General features: G+C 49.3%; 1 protein-coding gene and 1 long non-coding RNA gene across 4 annotated transcripts in view; one reads left to right on the forward strand and one right to left on the reverse strand.

Annotated features, from left to right (window-relative positions):
- LOC140395304 (uncharacterized) overlaps positions 1–27216 on the forward strand; it is a 242452-nt gene that overhangs the window by 182808 nt on the left and 32428 nt on the right. The gene's annotated exons all lie outside the window — the stretch shown is intronic.
- wdr55 (WD repeat domain 55) overlaps positions 1–27216 on the reverse strand; it is a 165108-nt gene that overhangs the window by 68262 nt on the left and 69630 nt on the right. For all 3 annotated transcript variants that reach the window (XM_072482905.1, XM_072482904.1, XM_072482902.1), the window contains 2 exons: positions 20377–20464; positions 5221–5400 (listed from right to left, as the gene is read on the reverse strand). In XM_072482905.1, the coding sequence (XP_072339006.1) occupies positions 5221–5400; positions 20377–20464 (268 nt within the window). The remainder of the gene's footprint in view (positions 1–5220; positions 5401–20376; positions 20465–27216) is intronic.

Raw genomic sequence — 27216 nt, forward strand, 5'->3', positions numbered from 1 at the left:
GGTGGCTGGGGGCAGCACAGGTGGCGAGAGTTAAGGTGAAATGGGAGGAGGAATGGGGGGGGGGGGGGGGGGGGGGGGGGGTGTCGAGTGAGGCGATGCGTAGGGTAAATTTGACCTCGTATGCGAGGAGTTTGATTTAATTTAAGGTGGTGCATAGGGTGCATATAACGCGGGCGAGTGGGTTCTTCCAGGGGGTGGCAGACGAATGCAAGAAGTGTGGGCGAGGATCAGCAAATCACACACATATGTTCTGAGGCTGCGAGAAGTTGGAGAGATACTGGGAGGGGGTGTTCGGGACGCTATCGAAGATTGTGGTGGTAGAGGCCGGGCCGGACCTAATGGTGGCGATCTTTGGGGTATCTGAATTGCCAGAGCTGATGGAGTGAAGGAGGACTGATGTGGAATCCTTCGCCTCTCTAATTGCCCGGCAAAGGATATTGCTGGACTGCCGGTCAGCAACGCCACCGGGGGTGGCGGCCTGGCTGGGGGACCTGTTTGATTTCCTTCTGCTGGAAAAGATCAAGTCTGGGTTGAGGGGATCAGCGGAGGGCTTTGAGACACAGTGGGGACTGTTCATGAAAATGCTCAATGCTTGAGAAATTGTTTGTTATGAGGGGGGGATGAAAGGGGAAAAACATTGCACAAAATGTGAAGTGTGGGGTGTGGATAATGTTTTTTGCATGTATGTCTTCATACTTTTGGATATGTTTGAAATTAAATACGCTTAAAAAAAAAAGCATCCTATCTGGCTGCAGCACAGCCAGGTATGGCAACTGCTCGGCCCAAGACCTTAAGAAACTGCAGTCGTGAACACAGCCCAGTCCATCACGTGAACCTGCCTCCCATCCATTGACTCTGTCTACATATTAATGTGACATATTAGGTTGGAAAGTGCAGGATTGTTTTTGCAGTTTTTGTGCAAAACTAAGGCATGAATAGATAGCGTGAGAATTACAGGTTGGCCTGAAGTGCAGCACTACGGGTAATAGAACATAGAACATGACAGCGCAGTACAGGCCCTTCGGCCCTCGATGTTGCGCCGACCTTTGAAACCACTCTAAAGCCCGTCTACACTATTCCCTTATCACCCATATGTTTATCCAATGACCATTTAAATGGTTAATGAGAACCGAAACCCAATACATGATCAGATCATTTTAAAATATTAATTGAAAGAGAAATACAAGCCAGGACAGCTTTCCCACTCCTCTTCCAAATGGGATCTTTTACATCCACGAGGATTCTGTTTAATATCTCATCTCATACTACAATAATGAGCGAGTGCAGCATTGAGTGTCAGCTTACATTCCTTTTTTTAAAAATGGGATGTGGGTGTTGCTAGTGAGTGCAGCACATATTGTCCATCCCTAATGAGTGGCTTGCTCGGCCATTTCAGGGGACAGTTAAGAGTCAACCATATTGCTGAGCGTCTGGAGTCACATTTAGACCAGACAGAATCAGAGTTTACAGTGCAGAAGGAGGCCATTCAGCCCATCGAGTCTGTGCCGGCTCTTGGAAAGAGCACCCTGCATAAGCCCACACCCCACACCCTCTTCCCGTAACCCCACTCAGCCCAACCTTTTTTTGACACCAAGGGCAATTAAGCATGGCCAATCCACCTAACCTGCACATCTTTGGACAGTGGGAGGAAAGCCACGCAGACACGGGGAGAACGTGCAGACTCTGCACAGACAGTGACCCAGCAGGGAATCGATCCTGGGACCCCGGGTGCTGTGAAGCAACTGTGCTAATCACTGTGCTACCGACCAGGTAAGGATGGCATATTTCCCTCCCAAAGGGACATTAGTCAAACAGATGGTTTTTAAAAAATAAATTTAGAGTACCCAATTCATTTTTTTTCCAATTAAGGGGCAATTTAGAGTGGCCAATTCACCTAGCCTGTACATCTTTGGGCTGTGGGGGCAAAACCCACGCAAACACGGGGAGAATGTGCAAACTCCACACGGAAAGTGACCCAGAGTCGGGATTGAACCTGGGACCTCGGTGCCGTGAGGCAACAGGGCTAACCCACTGCGCCACCGTGCTACCCCAAACAGATGGGTTTTAACAATCAATGATAGTTTCATGGTCACATTAATAAGATGAGATTTCAATTTCAGATTTATTAATTAAATTTAAATTCCCCGGCTGCCCTGGTGAGATTTGAACCCATGTCCCAGGAGCATTAGCCTGGGCCTCTGGATTACCAGTCATGAAACATTACCACTACCTGGCTGTCTCATCCTGATTACATGTTCCAAGTCTCTCGAATGAAACATGAACCCGTGGCCAGCTGACTGAGAGAGGAGAGTGTTACCCACTCAACCATTGTTTTTTTTCCTTTTTTAAAATAAATTTAGAGTACCCAATTATTTTTTTCCAATTAAGGGGCAATTTAGCGTGGCCAATCCACCTACCCTGCCCATCTTTGGGTTGTAGGGGTGAGACCCACACAGACATGGGGAGAACGGGGCAGCATGGCAGCGCAGTGGTTAGCACTGCTGCCTCACGGCGCTGAGGTCCCAGGTTCGATCCCGGTTCTGGGTCACTGTCCGTGTGGAGTTTGCACATTCTCCCCGTGTTTGCGTGGGTTTCGCCCTCACAACCCAAAGTTGTGCAGGGGTAGGTGGATTGCCATATCTTTTTATTAAAACAGTAAAAAATATATACAAGGCCAAATGGTACAAACACTAATTTTGTGTTGGAGAAACAGGGTACCTTCCCCTCAGTACCAATGTACGGGGAGGGGGGTAGATACTTTGATTATTAAAACAGTTCACAACACATTTCTGCAAAAAACAAACGGCACAAGCACTAAACGTTGCGCTGGAGAGACCAGATACCCTCACCAGAAGAGAAAGGGGAGAGGAAGTCGGTGTGTTCGTGGAGGGAGGCAATAGGACACTGCCTGAACTAACAGGCAGAAAAAACAAAAGAACCTTCAATTATGATGTGCCAGATTCCAGGAGTCCCCCAGAGTGGGTGAGGGGCGACACAGTGTCAGGCACGAGTGATCCTTGCACCCCCCTGCAGAGAGATCTCATGTGCTCCCGACACTGGGCAGCTGACAACCTTCCGACAGTCACCGTCCGGGCCCGAATCCTCCACCACACTTGAGTGCGGCGGGCGACACGGGCCCGCCAACCAACCCAGGGTCTGCCTTGATCCCGCCACCGGGATCATTGACAGGCGGGATCTCCTCGGGCTCTTCCCGGGGTCCCGGGCCAGTGGGGGGCGGTGGTGCAGATGACTGCTCCGCCCCTGCCGCCTAGTCACCGGAAGGCCCCGAGAACAACTCCAGAAACAGGTCTGGGATGGTGGCAGAGGTGCCCGAAGACAGCGGTTGGGACAGAGGGTCTTCCAAACTATAACCCGCTAAGAACCTAAGAAGCAGAGGGTTATCGCTGACCCCCTCCCCCGAGAAATTGAACAAGTCCGGGGTGCTAAATTGTACTGGGTGGAACAGGCCCTCTAGGATCCCGTCCGACCCCAAAGCATCCTGCTCGAGGGACAGCGGCAGCTGCTGGGATTTCCTCACTATCCCCCGCCTCTTTTCTTTCGGGGACTATACGTGACATCTATGGAAAAGAACCTGGAGTGACGCCGTTTGCGGGGGAGAGGGTCACACACCGGGGAGACCTCTATCTCTGGAGGCCCCTCCAGGCTGACTCCTTGTCCCTCAATGCTTCTCCCCAGAACTTTTGGCTGGTATAGAACACCCTCTGGTTCGAGGTCGCACACCTCACTACCGCCACCCACAGGGGCCTGCGCAGAAGTGTCATCAGGCTGAGGGTGTTGCTGGGTGATGGTGGGGTGAGGCGTAACGGCTGCACCCGAGTCAGTAGCCAGGGGCACTGGGTCAGTCAGGGTCAGAGGGATCCCAATCTGACCGCTGGACTCCACTCGGCTATCCAAGAACACAAGGGATAGGTGCAGAGTAGAGCACTTGGCTCGTCGACTCTGCTACGGCATTCAATATGATCATGGCCAATTTTGGGCTTCAATTCCTTTTCCCACCAGCTCCCCATATCCCTCAATTCCCCGAGAAACAAAAATCTGTCCACAACATCCTCAACCCTCTAAAGTAGAGAATTAAATATATTCAATTTAGTAGTGACTCGTTAATCAAATAGGATGACCACGGGCCAGCAGCACTCACATAGTAATAACTATTGCACTTCTAAAGTACTTTGCTGATTTGGAAACACTTTGAATTGTCCAAGGATGTGATGAGGAATGATCTGAAATGGTTAGTGTTTTGTGTAGCTTGTTCACCATCTGCTGGCAAACATGTGTTATGGCTTTTTCTTGTTATCTGGTCGGATACAAACAAAAGCTGACATTTTGTAACAACTTTAACATAGGAAAACATCTCCAAATGCAATCAGACAAAAGACGGATAGAGCTATCAGGTGATAATAGCCTAGTCAAAAGTAGGATTTAATGTGGATCTTAAAGGAGCAGAGAGGGAATTGTCGAGCCAAATTGAAATAGGGAGGGTATTCCAGAGCTCGGGGTGCATTCTAAATGGCTAGAAATAATAAGCATTTTAATGGGTAAAGAGAATGGGGTATAGGAAAGAGCCAGAGTTGGAGGAACACAGAGTTCTCTGTGCGTTGTGGAGCTGGTGGAATTTCGAGATTGAGAAGGGCAATGTCACAAATGGATTTGACCATGAGGATGAGAATTGTAAATTTGTGTTGGTGGTCAATGAACACAAAGATGATCCATGGAAACTCTACAGTGCAGGAGGCCATTTAGCCCATCGAGTCCCCTGCCCTATCCCCAAAACTCCATGTATTAATCATGACCAATCCACCTAACCTGTACACTTTTGGACTGTGGGAGGAACCCAGAACACCCAGGGGAAACCCATGCAGACACTGGGAGAACGTGCAAGCTCCACGCAATCACCCAAGGCCGGAACTGAACCTGGGTGCCTGGCACTGTGAGGCAACAGTGCTAACCACCGTGCCTGCTCATGTCAATGATTGAACTGAACTTGCTGTGGGTCAGGGGCAGCAGAGCTTTAAATGAGCTCCAGTTATTTGAAGGATGGAAGATGGAAAACTAGCCAGGAGTGCATTGAAATAATTGAGTCGGGAAGTGACAAATGCATGGATGAGAGTTTGGAAGCTCAGTACAACATCAGTACCCCAAGGTTGCAAAGTTCAGCCTATGACAGTGACTCATGCCCTCAAGCCTGAGGAATTCTAATACCTGGTTGTGAGCAGAATCTTCTTGTTACGGTCAATCTCAATGTCACTGATATAGTCATCATGATTTTTCATCTCCATGAATGAGGTTTCCTTACGCAGGTCCCACACTTTCAACAGACCATCATCATCACCAGTGGCAAAGAGATTTTCATCAATCAGCTTCAAACTATTAATGGCGGCACTGCAGAGAGCAAGATCAACAGAACTTGAGTTTAAAAGGGCGTGAGAGGAGCCGGGAGTTTAAAAGAACGCGATAGGAGCCGGGAGTTTAAAAGAGCACGATAGGAGCCAGGAGTTTAAAAGAGCGTGATAGGAGCCAGGAGTTTAAAAGAGCGCGATAGGAGCCAGGAGTTTAAAAGAGCGCGAGAGGAGCCGGGAGTTTAAAAGAGCGCGATAGGAGCCGCGAGTTTAAAAGAGCGCGATAGGAGCCGGGAATTTAAAAGAGAGCGATAGCAGCCGGGAGTTTAAATGAGCGCAATAGGAGCCGGGAGTTTAAAAGAGCGGGATAGGAGCCGGGAGTTTAAAAGAGCGCAATAGGAGCCAGGAGTTTAAAAGAGCGCAATAGGAGCCGGGAGTTTAAAAGAGCGGGATAGGAGCCGGAAGTTTGAAAGAGCGCGATAGGAGCCGGGAGTTTAAAAGAGCGCAATAGGTGCCAGGAAATTAAAAGAGCGGGATAGGAGCCGCGAGTTTAAAAGAGAGCGATAGGAGCCGGGAGTTTAAAAGAGCGTAATTGGAGCCGGGAGTTTAAAAAAGCGCAAGAGGAGCCGGGAGTTTAAAAGAGCGGGATAGGAGCCGCGAGTTTAAAAGAGCGTAATTGGAGCCGGGAGTTTAAAAAAGCGCAAGAGGAGCCGGGAGTTTAAAAGAGCGGGATAGGAGCCGCGAGTTTAAAAGAGAGCGATAGAAGCCGGGAGTTTAAAAGAGCGCAATAGGAGCCGGGAGTTTAAAAAAGCGCGAGAGGAGCCGGGAGTTTAAAAGAGCGCAATAGGAGCCGGGAGTTTAAAAAAGCGCGAGAGGAGCCGGGAGTTTAAAAGAGTGCAAGAGGGGGCAGCACGGTGGCGCAGTGGGTTAGCCCTGTAGCCTCACAGCACCGAGGTCCCAGGTTCGATCCCGGCTCTGGGTCACTGTCCATGTGGAGTTTCCACATTCACCCAGTGTTTGTGTGGGTTTCGCCCCAAAGATGTGGAGGCTAGGTGGATTAGCCACCCTTAATTGGAAAAAATGAATTGGGTACTCTAAATTTATATTTTAAAAAAAGAGCGCAAGAGGAGCCGGGAGTTTCAAAGAGCGAGAGGAGCCGGGGGGTTAAAAGAGCGCGAGAGGAGCTGGGAGTTTGAAAGATTGAGAGTAGCCGGGAGTTTAAAAGAGCACGAAAGGAGCCGGGAGTTTAAAAGAGCGCGAGAGGAGCCGGGAGTTTCAAAGAGCGCGAGAGGAGCCGGGAGTTTCAAAGAGCACGAAAGGAGCCGGGAGTTTCAAAGAGCGCGAGAGGAGTCGGGAGTTTAAAAGAGCACGAAAGGAGCCGGGAGTTTCAAAGAGCACGAAAGGAGCCGGGAGTTTCAAAGAGCGCGAGAGGAGTCGGGAGTTTAAAAGAGCACGAAAGGAGCCGGGAGTTTAAAAGAGCGCGAGAGGAGTCGGGAATTTAAAAGAGCGCGAGAGGAGCCGGGAGTTTCAAAGAGCGCGAGAGGAGTCGGGAATTTAAAAGAGCGCGAAAGGAGCCGGGAGTTTCAAAGAGCGCGAGAGGAGTCGGGAGTTTAAAAGAGCGCGAAAGGAGCTGGGAGTTTCAAAGAGCGCGAGAGGAGTCTGGAGATTAAAAGAGCGCGAGAGGAGACGGGAGTATTAAAGAGTGAGAGAGGAGCCGGGAGATTTAAAGCGTGCGAGAGGAACCGGGAGTTTTAAAGCGTGCGAGAGGAACCGGGAGTTTTAAAGCGTGCGAGAGGAGCCGGGAGTTTTAAAGAGTGGGAGAGGAGCCGGGAGTTTTAAAGAATGCGAGAGGAGCCGGGTGTTTAAAAGAGCGAGAGGAGCCGGGAGTTTAAAAAAAAGAGTGCGAGAGGAGCCGGGAGTTTAAAAAAAGAGTGCAAGAGGAGCCGGGAGTTTAAAAAAAGAGTGTGAGAGGAGCCGGGAGTTTAAAAAAAAGAGTGCGAGAGGAGCCGGGAGTTTAAAGAATGCGAGAGGAGCCGGGTGTTTAAAAGAGCGAGAGGAGCCGGGAGTTTAAAAAAAAAGAGTGCGAGAGGAGCCGGGAGTTTAAAAAAAGAGTGCAAGAGGAGCCGGGAGTTTAAAAAAAGAGTGCGAGAGGAGCCGGGAGTTTAAAGAGTGCAAGCGGAGCCGTGTGTGTAAAAGAGCGAGAGGATCCGGTAGTTTAAAAAAAGAGTGCGAGAGGAGCCGGGAGTTTTAATGAGTGAGAGAGGAGACGGGTGTTTAAATTAGCGCTAGAGGAGCCGGGAGTTTTAAAGAGTGCGAGAGGAGCCAGGAGTTTTAAAGAGTGCGCGAGGAGCCGGGAGTTTTAAAGAGCGCGAGAGGAGCCGGGAGTTTTAAAGAGTGTGAGAGGAGCCGGGAGTTTAAATGAGCGCTAGAGGAGAAGGATAAATACAAATGCAAGTTCAGAAAGCGAAGCATCTGAGTGGTGAGTAAGTCCTGGTGAGTATTTTCATTTTTAAAAAAAATATTTTTATTCTCCTCCTTTTTCACATTTTCTCCCAAATTTACACCCAACAATAAACAATAATCAGTAACAAATGTAATGTCAATCCCCATATCAACAACAACAATCCCATCCTCCAACCAAACCCCCAAACAGCAGCCCGCATGTTAACATAAACAAATAACAAAAAGGAATCAGGAAACACCCATCGTCACCATTAACACATATAGTCGTCGTCCCCCAACCCCCACCTAATGTTTGATGTAATCCAATTGTTTAAAGTGTATAATGAATAACGCCCATGAATTGTAGACCCCCTCCATCTTTTCCCTCAGTTCAAACTTAACCTTCTCAAGAGTTAAGAACAGGTCCCCTCCGCCATGTCAGGGAACAGGGTGGAGAGATTGATCTCTATCCCAACAGGATCCACCTTAGGGCGATCAACTAGGTGAAGGCTACAACATCTGCCTCCGCACCCGTTTTCAGCCCAACCTCGCACACAAGGTGGAGGCGTTCACTCTCCGGAGCACCTCACACCAGAACCCCTCCCTCCATACCCTCTCCCAATTCTTCCTCGCACTTTGCCTTGATCACTTCCAGCGTGCCTTCTCCTCTTCCAAAATAGCCCCATAAACCGCCGACACTACCCTCTTCTCCAGTCCCCCTGTCGTCAGCACCTCCGCCAGCAATGTGGAGGCCGGCTCTACCGGAAAGCTCTGTATCTCCTTCCTGGCAAAGTCTCAAACCTGCATGTATCTAAATATTTCCCCCTGCTCTAGCCCATACTTCGCTCCCAGCTCCTTCAATCCTGCAAACCGACCCCAAGAAACAAATCTTTTGGTGTCTTGATTCCTTTCTCCTCCCATCTCCGAAAATTTCCATTCCACTTCCCCGGCTCAAATCTATGGTTCCCCCGAATCGGCATTTCACTAGACTCTGCCTCCAACCCGAAGTTTTGGCGAAATTGCCTCCAAATTCTCAACAAAGCTATTACTCTGGTGAGTATTTTCAATCTTTTAAACTAACTCATTGCTTAATACTAAGGTAGGACCAAAACAAAAAGGAGTATAGAATAACACCGTACAATTAAAGTGTTTGGCAAGAAACAAGATTTCTAGTTAACGTACCTAAGGTCTTCTAGCTAATGTAACTTTTTTTTCAGAGAGTAAGTAGCTTAATCGAGAGGGACCTCAAAGCAGGAGACCTCACATCCGTCATATATCTATGAATATATGTTGTGTATTTATCCTATGTTTTTCATATATCCAGGTCTGCCTGGACTGTACGCAGAACAATACTTTTCACTGTACCTCGGTACACGTGACAATAAATAAATCTAAATATGCTCCTCCTGCACAATGTGGGAAGTTTCCACTGTCCCTGGTGACCATGTGTGCAGAGGGTGTGTCCAAATGCAGCATCTAGCAAACTGGATTTAGAAGCTGGAGCTGCGGGTGGACTCACTGTGGAGCAGCCGCGATGCGGAGGAAGTCGTGGATAGCACATTTAGCAAGATGGTCATTCCGTAGCTGAGGATTGCACAGGCAGAATGGGAATGGATTGCGATCAGGAACATTAAATGGCTCAGGAAGATAGTGCAGGAGTCCCCGGTGGTCAGCCCCCTCTCAAATCGATGTAGCGCTTTGGATACTGTTTGGGGGGGGGGATGGACTCAGGGGAACGCAGCAGCAGCCAAGCTTACAGCACTGTGGATGGCTCTGCTGCTCAGATGGGTGGGAGAAAAATGAGTGGCAGGGCTGTAGTGATAGGGGATTCAATAGTTAGGGGCACAGACAGACACTTCTTTGGCTGCAAACGTGAATCAAGAATGGTATGTTGCCTCCCTGGTGCTAGGGACTGGGATGCCACGGAGCGGCTGCAGGGCATTCTGGGAGGGAAGGTGAACAGCCAATGGTTGTGGTACACATTGGTACCAACAACATACGTAAACTAAGGGATGAGGACATGCAAGCCGAGTACAGGATGTTTAGAGATGAACTAAAATGCAGGACCTCAAATGTAGTTGTCTCAGGATTACTCCCACGGGCTGGAGAGAGCAGGAATAAGAGGATGGATCAGATGACAGTGGCTGGAGAGGTGCTGTAGTCAGGAGAGACTCAAATTCACGAGGCACTGGGACCTGTACAATCCGGACGGGTTGCACCCAGGCAGAACTGGGACCAATGTCCTTGCAAGGGGCTTTTGCTAGTTCTGTTGGGGAGTATTTAAACAAGTGTGACAGGGGGATGGATCCCAGGAGTAGGATCAGATAGGTCAAACACAGATCTGAAAAACGAAGGTGGAACATTAGTTAGTGATGTAGTGATAGGAGAAGCAAAGTTTAATAAGTGTCCAGCAAGGGAAAATGGTGGGGTTAAACGGTTTATACTTCAATGCAAGGAGCATTACAAACAAGATAGATGAGTTAAGGGCACAGGTAGACACTTTGCAGCAAGATGTCATTGCTATCAAGGAAACCTGGCCAAAGGAGGGGCAAAATTAGCAGCTCAATATCCCTTGTTAAACAGTCTTCAGACACAATACAGTGGGAGATAAAAAAAAGCAGGGGGAATAGCACTAATGGTTAAAGAATCAATTCCAGTTGTGAGAATTAAAAGGGTCAACAAGTGAGGCTTTATGGGTTGAGCTTAGAAATAAAGAAGGGACAGTCACACTACTGGGAATACACCACAGACCCCCAAATAGTGAAAGGGAGATAGAAAATCAAATATGTAGGCAAATTTCTGCCTGTAAGAACAATAGGACAATAATAGAAAGAGACTTTAACTATCCCAATATCAACTAGGATTCAAACAGTACAAGATGAAACAGAGGGAGAAACATTAATGCAGCATGTTTGCACTGAGTGCTGAATTTGGTGCATTTGAGTGCTATAGTGAGTTTGGTGACTGAGGGAGTGCTGAATTTGGTGCATTTGAGTGCGATAGTGAGAGTTTGGTGATTGAGGGATATACTGTTTTGGATGCTGTTGGGGGGGGATGACCTACCGGGGGAAGGCCCTAGCGGCCAGGTCTCTGGCACTGAGTCTGGCTCTGGGGTTCAGAAGGGAAGGGTGGAGAATAGAAAAGCAATAGTAATAGGAGATTCAATGGTTAGGGGAATAGATAGGAGATTCTGTGGTCGCGAGCGCGACTCCCGGAAGGTATGTTGCCTCACGGGTGCTAGGGCCAGGGATGTCTCGGATCGTGTCTTCAGGATCCTTAAGGAGGAGGGGGAGCAGCCAGAAGTCATGGTGCACATTGGTACCAACGGTGCAGGTAGGAAAAGGGGTGTGGAGGTAATAAACGAGTTTAGGGAGTTAGGCTGGAAGTTAAAAGCCAGGACAGACAGAGTTGTCATCTCTGGTTTGTTGCCGGTGCCACGTGATAGCGAGGCTAGGAATAGGGAGAGAGTGCCGTTGAACACGTGGCTGCAGGAATGGTGTAGGAGGGAGGGCTTCAGGTATTTGGATAATTGGAGCGCATTCTGGGGAAGGTGGGACCTGTCCAAGCAGGACGGATTGCATCTGAACCAGAGGGGCACCAATATCTTGGGAGGGAGGTTTTCTAGTACTCTCCGGGAGGGTTTAAACTAATTTGGCAGGGGAATGGGAACCGGATTTGTAGTCCAACAACTAAGGTAGCCGATATTCAGGACGCCAAAGCGTGTAGTGAGGCAGTGGGGAAGGGAACACTGACAAATGAGAGTACTTGCAGGCACGGAGATGGGTTGAAGTGTGTATACTTCAATGCAAGAAGCATCAGGAATAAGGTGGGTGGACGTAAGGCATGGATCGGTACTTGGGACTACGATGTGGTGGCCATCACGGAAACTTGATAGAAGAGGGGTAGAAATGGTTGTTGGAGGTCCCTGGTTATAGATGTTTCAATAAGATTAGGGAGGGTGGTAAAAGAGGGGGGGGGGGTGGCATTGTTAATTAGAGATAGTATAATAGCTGCAGAAAGGCAGTTCGAGGAGTATCTGCCTACAGAGGTAGTATGGGTTGAAGTCAGAAATAGGAAAGGAGCAGTCACCTTGTTGGGAGTTTTCTATAGGCCCTCCAATAGTAGCAGAGATGTGGAGGAACAGATTGGGAAACAGGTTTTGGATAGGTGCAGAAGTCACAGGGTAGTAGTCATGGGTGACTTCAACTTCCCAAACATGGAGTGGAAACTCTTTAGATCAAATAGTTTGGATAGGGTAGTGTTTGTGCAGTGTGTCTAGGAAGCTTTTCTAACACAGTATGTAGATTGTCCAACCAGAGGGGAGGCCATATTGGATTTAGTACTTGTAATGAACCAGGGCAAGTGATAGATTTGTTAGTGGGGGAGCATTTTGGAGATAGTGACCACAATATATTTGTCAAGATGCCCCTTAAATGTCCCTATCGTCCCTGCTTCCACTACCTCCTCCGGTAGTGAGTTCCAGGCACCCACTACCCTCTGCGTAAAAAACTTGCCTCGTACATCTACTCTAAACCTTGCCCCTCTCACCTTAAAGCTATGCCCCCTAGTAATTGACCCCTCTACCCTGGGGAAAAGCCTCTGACTATCCACTCTGTCTATGCCCCTCATAATTTTGTATACCTCTATTAGGTCGCCCCTCAACCTCCTTCGTTCCAGTGAGAACAAACCAAGTTTATTCAATCGCTCCTCATAGCTTATGCCCTCCATACCAGGCAACATTCTGGTAAATCTCTTCTGCACCCTCTCTAAAGCCTCCACATCCTTCTGGTAGTGTGGCGACCAGAATTGAACACTATACTCCAAGTGTGGCCTAACTAAGGTTCTATACAGCTGCAACATGACTTGCCAATTCTTCTCCTCAATGCCCCGGCCAATGAAGGCAAGCATGCTGTATGCCTTCTTGACTACCTTCTCCACCTGTGTTGCCCCTTTCAATGACCTGTGGACCTGTACTCCTAGATCTCTTTGACTTTCAATACTCGAGGGTTCTACCATTCACTGTATATTCCCTACCTGCATTAGCCCTTCCAAAATGCATTACCTCACATTTGTCCGGATTAAACTCCATCTGCCATCTCTCCGCCCAAGTCTCCAGACAATCTAAATCCTGCTGTATCCTCAGACAGTCCTCATCGCTATCCGCAATTCCACCAAACTTTGTGTCGTCTGCAAACTTACTAATCAGACCAGTTACATTTTCCTCCAAATCATTTATATATACTACAAACAGCAAAGGTCCCAGCACTGATCCCTGTGGAACACCACTGGTCACAGCCCTCCAATTAGAAAAGCATCCCTCCATTGCTACCCTCTGCCTTCTATGGCCTAGCCAGTTCTGTATCCACCTTGCCAGTTCACCCCTGATCCCGTGTGACTTCACCTTTTGTACTAGTCTACCATGAGGGACCTTGTCAAAGGCCTTACTGAAGTCCATATAGACAACATCTACTGCCCTACCTGCATCAATCATCTTAGTGACCTCCTCGAAAAACTCTATCAAGTTAGTGAGACATGACCTCCCCTTCACAAAACCGTGCTGCCTCTCACTAATACGTCCATTTGCTTCCAAATGGGAGAAGATCCTGTCTCGAAGAATTCTCTCCAGTAATTTCCCTACCACTGAAGTAAGGCTCACCGGCCTGTAGTTCCCGGGATTATCCTTGCTACCCTTCTTAAACAGAGGAACAACATTGGCTATTCTCCAGTCCTCCGGGACATCCCCTGAAGACAGCGAGGATCCAAAGATTTCTGTCAAGGCCTCAGCAATTTCCTCTCCAGCCTCCTTCAGTATTCTGGGGTAGATCCCATCAGGCCCTGGGGACTTATCTACCTTAATATTTTTTAAGACACCCAACACCTCGTCTTTTTGGATCACAATGTGACCCAGGCTATCTACACCCCCTTCTCCAGACTCAACATCTACCAATTCCTTCTCTTTGGTGAATACTGATGCAAAGTATTCATTTAGTACCTCGCCCATTTCCTCTGGCTCCACACATAGATTCCCTTGCCTATCCTTCAGTGGGCCAACCCTTTCCCTGGCTACCCTCTTGCTTTTTATGTACGTGTAAAAAGCCTAGGGATTTTCCTTAACCCTATTTGCCAATGACTTTTCATGACCCCTTCTAGCCCTCCTGACTCCTTGCTTAAGTTCCTTCCTACTTTCCTTATATGCCACACAGGCTTCGTCTGTTCCCAGCCTTTTAGCCCTGACAAATGCCTCCTTTTTCTTTTTGACGAGGCCTACAATATCACTCGTCATCCAAGGTTCCCGAAATTTATCTTTCTTCCTCACAGGAACATGCCTGTCCTGTATTCCTTTCAACTGACACTTGAAAGCCTCCCACATGTCAGATGTTGATTTGCCCTCAAACATCCGCCCCCAATCTATGTTCTTCAGTTCCCGCCTAATATTGTTATAATTAGCCTTCCGCCAATTTAGCACATTCATCCTCGGACCACTCTTATCCTTGTCCACCAGTACTTTAAAACTTACTGAATTGTGGTCACTGTTACCGAAATGCTCCCCTACTGAAACATCTACCAACTGGCCGGGTTCATTCCCCAATACCAGGTCCAGTACCGCCCCTTCCCTAGTTGGACTGTTTACATATTGTTTTAAGAAGCCCTCCTGGATGCTCCTTACAAACTCCGCCCCGTCTAAGCCCCTGGCACTAAGTGAGTCCCAGTCAATATTGGGGAAGTTGAAGTCTCCCATCACCACAACCCTGTTGTTTTTACTCTTTTCCAAAATCTGTCTACCTATCTGCTCCTCTATCTCCCGCTGGCTGTTGGGAGGCCTGTAGTATACCCCCAACATTGTGACTGCACCCTTCTTATTCCTGATCTCTACCCATATAGCCTCACTGCCCTCTGAGGTGTCCTCTCGCAGTATAGCTGTGATATTCTCCCGAACAAGTAGCGCAACTCCGCCTCCCCTTTTACATCCCCCTCTATCCCGCCTGAAACATCTAAATCCTGGAACGTTTAGCTGCCAATCCTGCCCTTCCCTCAACCAGGTCTCTGTAATGGCAACAACATCATAGTTCCAAGTAGTAATCCAAGCTCTAAGTTCATCTGCCTTACCCGTAATGCTCCTTGCATTAAAACATATGCACTTCAGGCCACCAGACCCGCTGTGTTCAGCAACCTCTCCCCGTCTGCTCTGCCTCAGAGCCACACTGTCCCTATTCCCTAGTTCTCCCTCAATGCTCTCACCTTCTGACCTATTGCTCCCGTGCCCACCCAAGATAGTGAGGAGGGCTGTTGTCGGCTGCAAAGAGACATAGATAGGATGCAGAGCTGGGCTGAGAAGAGCCAGATGGAGTTTAACCCTGAAAAGTGTGAGGTTGTCCATTTTGGAAGGACAAATATGAATGCGGTTAACGGTAGGGTTCTTGGCAATGTGGAGGAGCAGAGAGATCTTGGGGTCTATGTTCATACATCTTTGAAAGTTGCCACTCAAGTGGATAGAGCTGTCAAGAAGGCCTATGGTGTGCTAGCGTTCATTAAGAGGGATTGAATTTAAGAGCCGTGAGGTGATGATGCAGCTGTACAAAACTTTGGTAAGGCCACATTTGGAGTACTGTGTACAGTTCTGGTCGCCTCATTTTAGGAAGAATGTGGAAGCTTTGGAAAAGGTGCAAAGGAGATTTACCAGGATGTTGCCTGGAATGGAGAGTAGGTCTTATGAGGAAAGGTTGAGGGTGCTAGGCCTTTTCTCATTAGAACAGAGAAGGATGAGGGGCAACTTGATAGAGGTTTATAAGATGATCAGGGGAATAGATAGAGTAGACAGTCAGAGACTTTATCCCCGGGTGGAATAAACCATTACAAGGGGACATAAATTTAAGGTGAATGGTGGAAGATATAGGGGGGGATGTCAGAGGTAGGTTCTTTACCCAGAGAGTAGTGGAGGCATGGAATGCACTGCTTGTGGAAGTAGTTGCGCGGAAACATTAAGGACCTTCAAGCAGCTATTGGATAGGTACATGGATTACGGTAGAATGATATCGTGTAGATTAATTTGTTCTTAAGGGCAGCACGGTAGCATTGTGGATAGCACAATTGCTTCACAGCTCCAGGGTCCCAGGTTCAATTCCGGCTTGGGTCACTGTCTGTGTGGAGTCTGTACGTCCTCCCCGTGTGTGCGTGGGTTTCCTCCGGGTGCTCCGGTTTCCTCCCACAATCCAAAAATGTGCAGGTTAGGTGGATTGGCCATGATAAATTGCCCTTAGTGTCCAAAATTGCCCTTAGTGTTGGGTGGGGTTACTGGGTTATGGGGATAGGGTGGAGGTGTTGACCTTGGGTTGGGTGCTCTTTCCAAGAGCCAGTGCAGACTCGATGGGCCGAATGGCCTCCTTCTGCACTGTAAATTCTATGATAATCCATGATTAATCTAGGACAAAGGTTCGGCACAACATCGTGGGCCGAAGGGCCTGTTCTGTGCTGTATTTTTCGATGTTCTATGTCCAGAAAGCTTTTTCAACCAATTAGTGACAACCCCAATGAAAGGAAATGCAATTCTAGACTAGCCTTGGGGAACTAAGAGGGCACGTGGGTGAGGTGACAGTTGGCAACCATATTGGGGATAGTGACCACAATGTAGTTGGATTCAGTATTACCATGGAAAAGAACAGAGATAAAGCAGGAGCAAAAGTTTTGAACTGGGGGAAGGCAAATTTTGCAGGAACGAGAAGGGACTTGGATGAGGTGGACTGGCCAGCACTGCTAGAGGATAAATCAGTGGATAGCCAGTGGGAAGCACTAAAAAGCAAGATCCTAAATGTACAAAGTAGACATGTCCCCACCAAGAGAGTAGCACAGTGGTTAGCACTGTTGCTTCACAACGTTAGGACTTGGGTTCGATTCTCAGCTTGGATCACTGTCCGTGCAGTCTGCACGTTCTCCCCGTGTCTGCGTGGGTTTCCTCCGAGTGCTCCGGTTTCCTCTAACAAGTCCCGAAAGACATGCTTGTTTGGTAAATTGGACATTCTGAATTCTCCCTCAGTGTACACGAACAGGCGCCGGAGTGTGGTGACGAGGGGATTTTCACAGTAACTTCATTGCAGTGTTAATGTAAGCCTACTTGTGACACTAATAAAGATTATTATTCGATTGTTATTAAGAATGAGAGTGGTACTGCTAAATCTAGACCCCTTGGTTGTCTAGAGGAATACAGGGGAAGATCAAAACAGAAAATGAAAGTGTACGATAGGCACAAAGAAAGCACTGCAGATAGCACAGATGAGTATAGGAAGTGCAGGGACGAAGTCAAAAATGAAATACGAAAGTTAGAGAGGCCATGAAAAAAGATTAGCAAGTAAAGTTACAGAAAACCCAAAGATGTTTTACCAATATATTAATGGTAAAAGGTTAGTTCAGGAAAAAGTGGGACCAATCAGAGATAAAGAAGGGAACTCGTGTGTAGATGCAGAAGCTGTGGGAAGGGTTTTAAATTAATATTTTGTCTCTGTGTTTACAAAGGAAATGAATGATGTAGATACAGTAGTCCAGGAGGAACATTGTCAGATATTGGATGGGATAATCATAAAGAGAGAGAAAGTACTTAAAGGTTGAAATCCTTGAAAGTTGATAAGTCACCAGGGCCAGATGGATTGTTTCCAAGGCTGCTGAAGGAGGTCAGGAAGGAGATAGCAGATGCTCTGAGGATGATTTTCCAATTCTCACGAGATAAAGGGGTGGTGCTGGAGGACTGGAGAAATGCAAACGTGCTACCATTGTTTAAAAAGAGATCAAAGGAAATGCCAAACAATTACGGGCCAGTTAGTCTTACGTCAGTGGTGGGCAAATTAGTAGAGTTAATCCTGAGAGAAAGGATTAACTGTCGCATAGAAAGGCATGGACTAGTCAGGGATAGTCAGCATGGATTTGTTAAAGGAAGATCTTGCCTCACAAATTTGATTGAATTCTTTGAGGAAGTGACGGAAGTGACACGAAGGGTTGATGAAGATAATGCAGTGGATGTTGTGTACATTGATTTTAGAAAGGCGTTTGACAAGGTCCACATGGCATATTGGTCAAAAAGGTAAAAGCCCATGGGATACAAAGCAATTTGGCAAACTGGATAAAAGGTTGGCTTAGTAACTGGAAGCAAAGGATAATGGTCGATAAGTGCCCTTGCAAATGGAAATTTGTTTCGAGTGGTGTTCCACAGGAGTCAGTGTTGGGACCCTTACTATTTGTGTTATATATTAACGATTTGGGGGCATGATTGGGCAATTTGCAGACATCACAAAGATTGGCTGAGTGGTGGACAGTGTAGAGGATAGCTATAATCGCTAAAATGATAGATAGGTTGGTGGAGTGGGTGATAAAATGTCAGATGGAATTTTTTTCTTTTTTATTATAAATTTAGAGTACCCAATTCATTTTTTCCAATTAGGATATGTGGCAGAAGATATAGACGACATATGAGAAAAAAATGTTCTTTACTCAGAGGGTAGTGGGAGTCTGGAATTCACTGCCTGAGTTGCTGGTGGAGGCAGAGACCATAAAACACTTCTAAAAAGTACCTGGTTCTGCACCTTTCATTCTGCAAGCTACAGGGCTATGGACCGGGGGCAGGAAGGTGGGATTAGAAAGGGCACCTGGGTGACCTCGGGCTGACATGGACAAGATGGGCCAAATGTGCTGCAACTATTCTATTGTTCTAACTGGAGTCAAAGGTAAGCCACTTGGAGGGAGCAAAGTCAAAGGTCAGCCACTGGAGGTGAGCCGAGACAAAGGTCAGTCACTGGTAGGGAGCCAAGTCAAAGGTCAGTCACTGGTAGGGAGCCGAGTCAAAGGTCAGCCACTGGGAGGGAGCCGAGTCAAAGGTCAGCCACTGGGAGCGAGCAGAGTCAAAGGTCAGCCACTGGGAGTGAGCCGAGTCAAAGGTCAGTCACTGGTAGGGAGCCGAATCAAAGGTCAGCCACTGGGAGGGAGCCGAGTCAACGGTCAGCCACGGGGAGGGAGCTGAGTCAAAGGTCAGCCACTGGGAGGAAGCCGAGTCAACGGTCAGGCACTGGGAGGGAGCCGAGTCAACGATCATCCACGGGGAGGGAGCCGAGTCAACGGTCAGCCACGGGGAGGGAGCTGAGTCAAAGGTCAGCGACTGGGATGGAGCCGAGTCAAAGGTCAGACACTGGGAGGGAGTTGAGTCAAAGGTCAGCCACGGGGAGGGAGCCGAGTCAAATGTCAGCCACTGGGAGGGAGCCGAGTCAAAGGTCAGCCGCGGGGAGGGAGACGAGTCAAAGGTCAGCCACGGGGAGGGAGACGAGTCAAAGGTCAGCCACTGGGAGAGAGACGAGTCAAAGGTCAGCCACTGGGAGGGAGCCGAGTCAACGGTCAGACACTGGGAGGGAGCCGAGTCAAAGGTCAGCCACTGGGAGGGAGCCGAGTCAAAGGTCAGCGACTGGGATGGAGCCGAGTCAAATGTCAGACACTGGGAGTGAGCCGAGTCAAAGGTCAGTCACTGGGAGGGAGCCGAGTCAAAGGTCAGCCACTGGGAGGGAGCCGAGTCAAAGGTCAGCCACGGGGAGGGAGCAGAGTCAAAGGTCAGCCACTCGGAGGGAGCCGAGTCAAAGGTCAGCCACGGGGAGGGAGCCGAGTCAATGGTCAGCCACGGGGAGGGAGCCGAGTCAAAGGTCAGCCACAGGGAGGGAGCCAAGTCAAAGGGCAGCCACGGGGAGGGAGCCAAGTCAAAGGTCAGCCACTGGGAGGGAGACGAATCAAAGGTCAGCCACTCAGAGAGAGCCAAGTCAAAGGTCAGCCACTGGGAGGGAGCCGAGTCAAAGGTCAGCGACTGGGATGGAACCGAGTCAAATGTCAGACACTGGGAGTGAGCCGAGTCAAAGATCAGCCACTGGGAGGGAGCCGAGTCAAAGGTCAGCCACTGGGAGGGAGCCAAGTCAAAAATCAGCCACGGGGAGGGAGCAGAGTCAAAGGTCAGCCACGGGGAGGGAGCCGAGTCAAAGGTCAGCCACTGGGAGGGAGCCGAGTCAAAGGTCAGCCACGGGGAGGGAGCAGAGTCAAAGGTCAGCCACTCGGAGGGAGCCGAGTCAAAGGTCAGCCACGGGGAGGGAGCCGAGTCAAAGGTCAGCCACTGGGAGGGAGCCGAATCAAAGGTCAGACACTGGGAGGAAGGAAAGGTCACAAGTAATTAACTCAGTGGGATCAGAGTCAAAAGGTTAACCACTGGGAGGGAGCAGTGTCAAAGGTCTGACAAGAGCAGGGTGGGGCGGTGAGCTACATAGCTTTCAGAACACAATAACTGATTAACAAGTTAAACTTTAACATAACCAAGAGATAGCGCAAGGAGCAGAGTGAAAACAGCCACCTCGAAAAGAATGAAGTGGAGCTTGGGGACGTAAACTGAGGAACGGTATTGTTAGATATACTCCTTACCCCGGACCCCAATTCCTGCTGGACATCCATTCCTTCCCATGCTCCACTTCCTGCCCTCCTCCCAGACTCTCCTATGACTCAGTGCCACCACACCATACCCCCACATTGGTTTTCCCACTCCATGCTGGTGATCACCCACATCACGAACCTGTGAGCTTTTGGAATCTTGGTTACCAATTTGCCTCTTTCAACATTGAGAATGTGAATCGATTTGTCTTTGGAAACAGTGAAAAGTTCTGAAAGACAAGAAACATGGTGAATTCTGACAATACTGCTGTACCACTTTCAGTTTTAATGAGTTGAGTGGCTCAAACATTTACAATTTTAATAACATACAGTGTTGCTGATGGGTATATGAGGATCAGACAGTGTTAGCGATGGGTGTGAGCATCAGACAGTGTTAGTGAACAGAGTGAGTTTCAAACAGAGTTGCTGATGGGTGAGAGTATCAGACGCTGTTAGTGAGAAGTGTGCACATCAGACGGTGTCAGTGAGGGGCGTGAGTATCAGACAGTGTCAGCGAGGGGTGTGAGTATCAGACGCTGTTAGTGAGGAGTGTGAACGTCAGACAGTGTCAGCGAGGGGCGTGAGTATCAGACAGTGTTATCAAGGGGTGTGAGTATCAGACAGTGTTAGCGAGGGGCGTGAGTATCAGACAGTGTTAGCGAGGGGTGTGAGTATCAGACAGTGTTAGCGAGTGGTGTGAGCATCAGACAGTGTTAGCGAGGGGCGTGAGTATCAGACAGTGTCAGTGTGGGGTGTGAGTATCAGACAGTGTTTTCGAGGGGTGTGAGCATCAGACAGTGTTAGCGAGGGGTGTGAGTATCAGACAGTGTTAGCGAGGGGTGTGAGCATCAGACAGTGTTAGCGAGGGGCGTGAGTATCAGACAGTGTCAGTGAGGGGTGTGAGTATCAGACAGTGTTATCGAGGGGTGTGAGCATCAGACAGTGTTAGCGAGGGGTGTGAGTATCAGACAGTGTTAGCGAGGGGTGTGAGCATCAGACAGTGTTAGCGAGGGGTGAGAGCATCAGACAGTGTTAGCGAGGGGCGTGAATATCAGACAGTGTTAGCGAGGGGCGTGAGTATCAGGCAGTGTTATCGAGGGGTGTGAGTATCAGAAAGTGTTAGCGAGGGGCGTGAATATCAGACAGTGTTAGCGAGGGGCGTGAGTATCAGACAGTGTTATCGAGGGGTGTGAGTATCAGAAAGTGTTAGCGAGGGGTGTGAGTATCAGACAATGTCAGCGAGGGGCATGAGTATCAGACAGTGTTAGCGAGGGGCGTGAGTATCAGACAGTGTTAGCGAGGGGCGTGAGTATCAGACAGTGTTAGTGAGGGGCGTGAGTATCAGACAGTGTTATCAAGGGGTGTGAGTATCAGACAGTGTTAGCGAGGGGCGTGAGTATCAGACAGTGTTAGCGAGGGGTGTGAGTATCAGACAGTGTTAGCGAGTGGTGTGAGCATCAGACAGTGTTAGCGAGGGGCGTGAGTATCAGACAGTGTCAGTGAGGGGTGTGAGTATCAGACAGTGTTATCGAGGGGTGTGAGCATCAGACAGTGTTAGCGAGGGGTGTGAGTATCAGTCAGTGTTAGCGAGGGGTGTGAGCATCAGACAGTGTTAGCGAGGGGCGTGAGTATCAGACAGTGTCAGTGAGGGGTGTGAGTATCAGACAGTGTTATCGAGGGGTGTGAGCATCAGACAGTGTTAGCGAGGGGTGTGAGTATCAGACAGTGTTAGCGAGGGGTGTGAGTATGAGACAGTGTTAGCGAGGGGTGAGAGCATCAGACAGTGTTAGCAAGGGGCGTGAATATCAGACAGTGTTAGCGAGGGGCGTGAGTATCAGGCAGTGTTATCGAGGGGTGTGAGTATCAGAAAGTGTTAGCGAGGGGCGTGAGTATCAGACAGTGTTAGCGAGGGGTGGGAGCATCAGACAGTGTTAGCAAGGGGCGTGAATATCAGACAGTGTTAGCGAGGGGCGTGAGTATCAGGCAGTGTTATCGAGGGGTGTGAGTATCAGAAAGTGTTAGCGAGGGGCGTGAGTATCAGACAGTGTTAGCGAGGGGCGTGAGTATCAGACAGTGTTATCGAGGGGTGTGAGTATCAGAAAGTGTTAGCGAGGGGTGTGAGTATCAGACAATGTCAACAAGGGGCGTGAGTATCAGACAGTGTTAGCGAGGGGCGTGAGTATCAGACAGTGTTAGCGAGGGGCGTATCAGACAGTGTTAGCGAGGGGCGTGAGTATCAGACAGTGTTAGTGAGGGGTGTGGGTATTAGACAGTGTTAGCGAGGGGTGTGAGCATCAGACAGTGTTAGCAAGGGGCGTGAGTATCAGACAGTGTTGTCGAGGGGCGTGAGTATCAGACAATGTTAGCGAGGGGCATGAGTATCAGACAGTGTTAGCGAGGGGCATGAGTATCAGACAGTGTTTTTGAGGGGTGTGAGCATCAGACAGTGTTAGCGAGGGGTGTGAGCATCAGACAGTGTTAGCGAGGGGTGAGAGCATCAGACAGTGTTAGCAAGGGGCGTGAATATCAGACAGTGTTAGCGAGGGGCGTGAGTATCAGACAGTGTTAGCGAGGGGTGGGAGCATCAGACAGTGTTAGCAAGGGGCGTGAATATCAGACAGTGTTAGCGAGGGGCGTGAGTATCAGGCAGTGTTATCGAGGGGTGTGAGTATCAGAAAGTGTTAGCGAGGGGCGTGAGTATCAGACAGTGTTAGCGAGGGGCGTGAGTATCAGACAGTGTTATCGAGGGGTGTGAGTATCAGAAAGTGTTAGCGAGAGGTGTGAGTATCAGACAATGTCAACAAGGGGCGTGAGTATCAGACAGTGTTAGCGAGGGGCGTGAGTATCAGACAGTGTTAGCGAGGGGCGTATCAGACAGTGTTAGCGAGGGGCGTGAGTATCAGACAGTGTTAGTGAGGGGTGTGGGTATTAGACAGTGTTAGCGAGGGGTGTGAGCATCAGACAGTGTTAGCAAGGGGCGTGAGTATCAGACTGTGTTGTCGAGGGGCGTGAGTATCAGACAATGTTAGCGAGGGGCATGAGTATCAGACAGTGTTAGCGAGGGGCATGAGTATCAGACAGTGTTTTTGAGGGGTGTGAGCATCAGACAGTGTTAGCGAGGGGTGTGAGCATCAGACAGTGTTAGCGAGGGGTGAGAGCATCAGACAGTGTTAGCAAGGGGCGTGAATATCAGACAGTGTTAGCGAGGGGCATGAGTATCAGGCAGTGTTATCGAGGGGTGTGAGTATCAGAAAGTGTTAGCGAGGGGCGTGAGTATCAGACAGTGTTAGCGAGGGGCGTGAGTATCAGACAGTGTTATCGAGGGGTGTGAGTATCAGAAAGTGTTAGCGAGGGGTGCGAGTATCAGACAATGTCAGCGAGGGGCGTGAGTATCAGACAGTGTTAGCGAGGGGCGTGAGTATCAGACAGTGTTAGCGAGGGGTGTGAGCATCAGACAGTGTTAGCAAGGGGCGTGAGTATCAGACAGTGTTGTCGGGGGGCGTGAGTATCAGACAATGTTAGCGAGGTGCATGAGTATCAGACAGTGTTAGCGAGGGGCATGAGTGTCAGACAGTGTTTTTGAGGGGTGTGAACATCAGACAGTGTTAGCGAGGGGTGTGAGTATCAGACAGTGTTAGCGAGGGGTGTGAGCATCAGACAGTGTTAGCGAGGGGTGTGAGCATCAGACAGTGTTACCGAGGGGTGTGAGTATCAGACAGTGTTAGTGAGGGGTGTGAGCATCAGACAGTGTTAGTGAGGGGTGTGAGCATCAGACAGTGTTAGCGAGGGGTGAGTATCAGACAGTGTTAGCGAGGGGCGTATCAGACAGTGTTAGCGAGGGGCGTGAGTATCAGACAGTGTTAGTGAGGGGTGTGGGTATTAGACAGTGTTAGCGAGGGGTGTGAGCATCAGACAGTGTTAGCAAGGGGCGTGAGTATCAGACAGTGTTGTCGAGGGGCGTGAGTATCAGACAATGTTAGCGAGGGGCATGAGTATCAGACAGTGTTAGCGAGGGGCATGAGTATCAGACAGTGTTTTTGAGGGGTGTGAGCATCAGACAGTGTTAGCGAGGGGTGTGAGCATCAGACAGTGTTAGCGAGGGGTGAGAGCATCAGACAGTGTTAGCAAGGGGCGTGAATATCAGACAGTGTTAGCGAGGGGCGTGAGTATCAGACAGTGTTAGCGAGGGGTGGGAGCATCAGACAGTGTTAGCAAGGGGCGTGAATATCAGACAGTGTTAGCGAGGGGCGTGAGTATCAGGCAGTGTTATCGAGGGGTGTGAGTATCAGAAAGTGTTAGCGAGGGGCGTGAGTATCAGACAGTGTTATCGAGGGGTGTGAGTATCAGAAAGTGTTAGCGAGGGGTGTGAGTATCAGACAATGTCAACGAGGGGCGTGAGTATCAGACAGTGTTAGCGAGGGGCGTGAGTATCAGACAGTGTTAGCGAGGGGCGTATCAGACAGTGTTAGCGAGGGGCGTGAGTATCAGACAGTGTTAGTGAGGGGTGTGGGTATTAGACAGTGTTAGCGAGGGGTGTGAGCATCAGACAGTGTTAGCAAGGGGCGTGAGTATCAGTCAGTGTTGTCGAGGGGCGTGAGTATCAGACAATGTTAGCGAGGGGCATGAGTATCAGACAGTGTTAGCGAGGGGCATGAGTATCAGACAGTGTTTTTGAGGGGTGTGAGCATCAGACAGTGTTAGCGAGGGGTGTGAGCATCAGACAGTGTTAGCGAGGGGTGAGAGCATCAGACAGTGTTAGCAAGGGGCGTGAATATCAGACAGTGTTAGCGAGGGGCATGAGTATCAGGCAGTGTTATCGAGGGGTGTGAGTATCAGAAAGTGTTAGCGAGGGGCGTGAGTATCAGACAGTGTTAGCGAGGGGCGTGAGTATCAGACAGTGTTAGCGAGGGGCGTGAGTATCAGACAGTGTTATCGAGGGGTGTGAGTATCAGAAAGTGTTAGCGAGGGGTGTGAGTATCAGACAATGTCAGCGAGGGGCGTGAGTATCAGACAGTGTTAGCGAGGGGCGTGAGTATCAGACAGTGTTAGCGAGGGGTGTGAGCATCAGACAGTGTTAGCAAGGGGTGTGAGTATCAGACAGTGTTGTCGAGGGGCGTGAGTATCAGACAGTGTTAGCGAGGGGCATGAGTGTCAGACAGTGTTTTTGAGGGGTGTGAACATCAGACAGTGTTAGCGAGGGGTGTGAGTATCAGACAGTGTTAGCGAGGGGTGTGAGCATCAGACAGTGTTAGCGAGGGGTGTGAGCATCAGACAGTGTTAGCGAGGGGTGTGAGTATCAGACAGTGTTAGTGAGGGGTGTGAGCATCAGACAGTGTTAGTGAGGGGTGTGAGCATCAGACAGTGTTAGCGAGGGGTGAGTATCAGACAGTGTTAGCGAGGGGTGTGAGCATCAGACAGTGTTAGCGAGGGGTGTGAGCATCAGACAGTGTTAGCGAGGGGTGTGAGCATCAGACAGTGTTAGCGAGGGGTGTGAGCAACAGACAGTGTTGGCGAGCGGTGTGAGCATCAGAGAGCATTAGCGAGTGGAGTGAGCATCAGTGTTAGCGAGGGGTGTGAGCATCGGACAGTATTAGTCAGGAGTGCGAGCATCAGAAGGTGTCAGTGAGGGGTATCAACATCAGAAGGTGTTTGTGAGGGGGTGAATATCAAACAGTGTCAGCGAGGGGTGTGAGTATCAGACAGCGTTAGTGAGGGGAGTGAGCATCAGAAAGTGTTAGCTGGAGGCGTGAGTATCAGACAGTGTTAGCGAGGGGCGTGAGTATCAGACAGTGTTAGCGAGGGGTGTGAGTATCAGAAAGTGTTAGCGAGCGGTGTGAGTATCAGACAGTGTTAGTGAGGGGTGTGAGCATCAGACAGTGTTAGCGAGGGGTGTGAGTATCAGAAAGTGTTAGCGATGGGTGTGAGCATCAGACAGTGTTAGCGAGGGGTGTGAGTAGCAGACAGCATTAGTGAGGGGTGTGAGCATCAGACAGTGTTAGTGAGGGGTGTGAGCATCAGACAGTGTTAGCGAGGGGTGTGAGCATCAGACAGTGTTAGCAAGGGGTATGAGCAGTCAGTTTTATTCAGGGATGTGGTAAACAGAGTGTTAGTGAAGAGAGTGAACATGAGACACTTTTAGCGTGGGCTTTGAGCATCAGTGTTAGTGAGGGGTGTGAGCAACAGACAGTGTTGGCGAGCGGTGTGAGCATCAGACAGTGTTAGCGATGGGTGTGAGCATCAGAGAGCATTAGCAAGTGGAGTGAGCATCAGTGTTAGCGAGGGGTGTGAGCATCGGACAGTATTAGTGAGGAGTGCGAGCATCAGAAGGTGTCAGTGAGGGGTATCAACATCAGAAAGTGTTTGTGAGGGGGTGAATATCAAACAGTGCTAGTGAGGGGTGTGAGCATCAGACAGCGTTAGTGAGGGGTGTGAGCATCAGACAGTGTTAGTGAGGGGTGTGAGCATCAGACAGTGTTAGCAAGGGGAATGAGCAGTCAGTTTTATTCAGGGATGTGGTAAACAGAGTGCTAGTGAGGAGAGTGAGCATGAGACACTTTTAGCGTGGGCTTTGAGCATCAGACAGTGTTAGCGAGGGGTGTGAGCAACAGACAGTGTTGGCGAGCGGTGTGAGCATCAGAGAGCATTAGCGAGTGGAGTGAGCATCAGTGTTAGCGAGGGGTGTGAGCATCGGACAGTGTTAGCAAGGGGCGTGAGTATCAGACAGTGTTGTCGAGGGTCGTGAGTATCAGACAATGTTAGCGAGGGGCATGAGTATCAGACAGTGTTAGCGAGGGGCATGAGTATCAGACAGTGTTTTCGAGGGGTGTGAACATCAGACAGTGTTAGCGAGGGGTGTGAGCATCAGACAGTGTTAGTGAGGGGTGTGAGCATCAGACAGTGTTAGCGAGGGGTGTGAGTATTAGACAGTGTTAGCGAGGGGTGTGAGCATCAGACAGTGTTAGCAAGGGGCGTGAGTATCAGA

The sequence above is a fragment of the Scyliorhinus torazame genome, chromosome 18 (assembly GCF_047496885.1).
Source record: "Scyliorhinus torazame isolate Kashiwa2021f chromosome 18, sScyTor2.1, whole genome shotgun sequence".
Taxonomy (NCBI): Eukaryota; Metazoa; Chordata; class Chondrichthyes; order Carcharhiniformes; family Scyliorhinidae; genus Scyliorhinus; species Scyliorhinus torazame.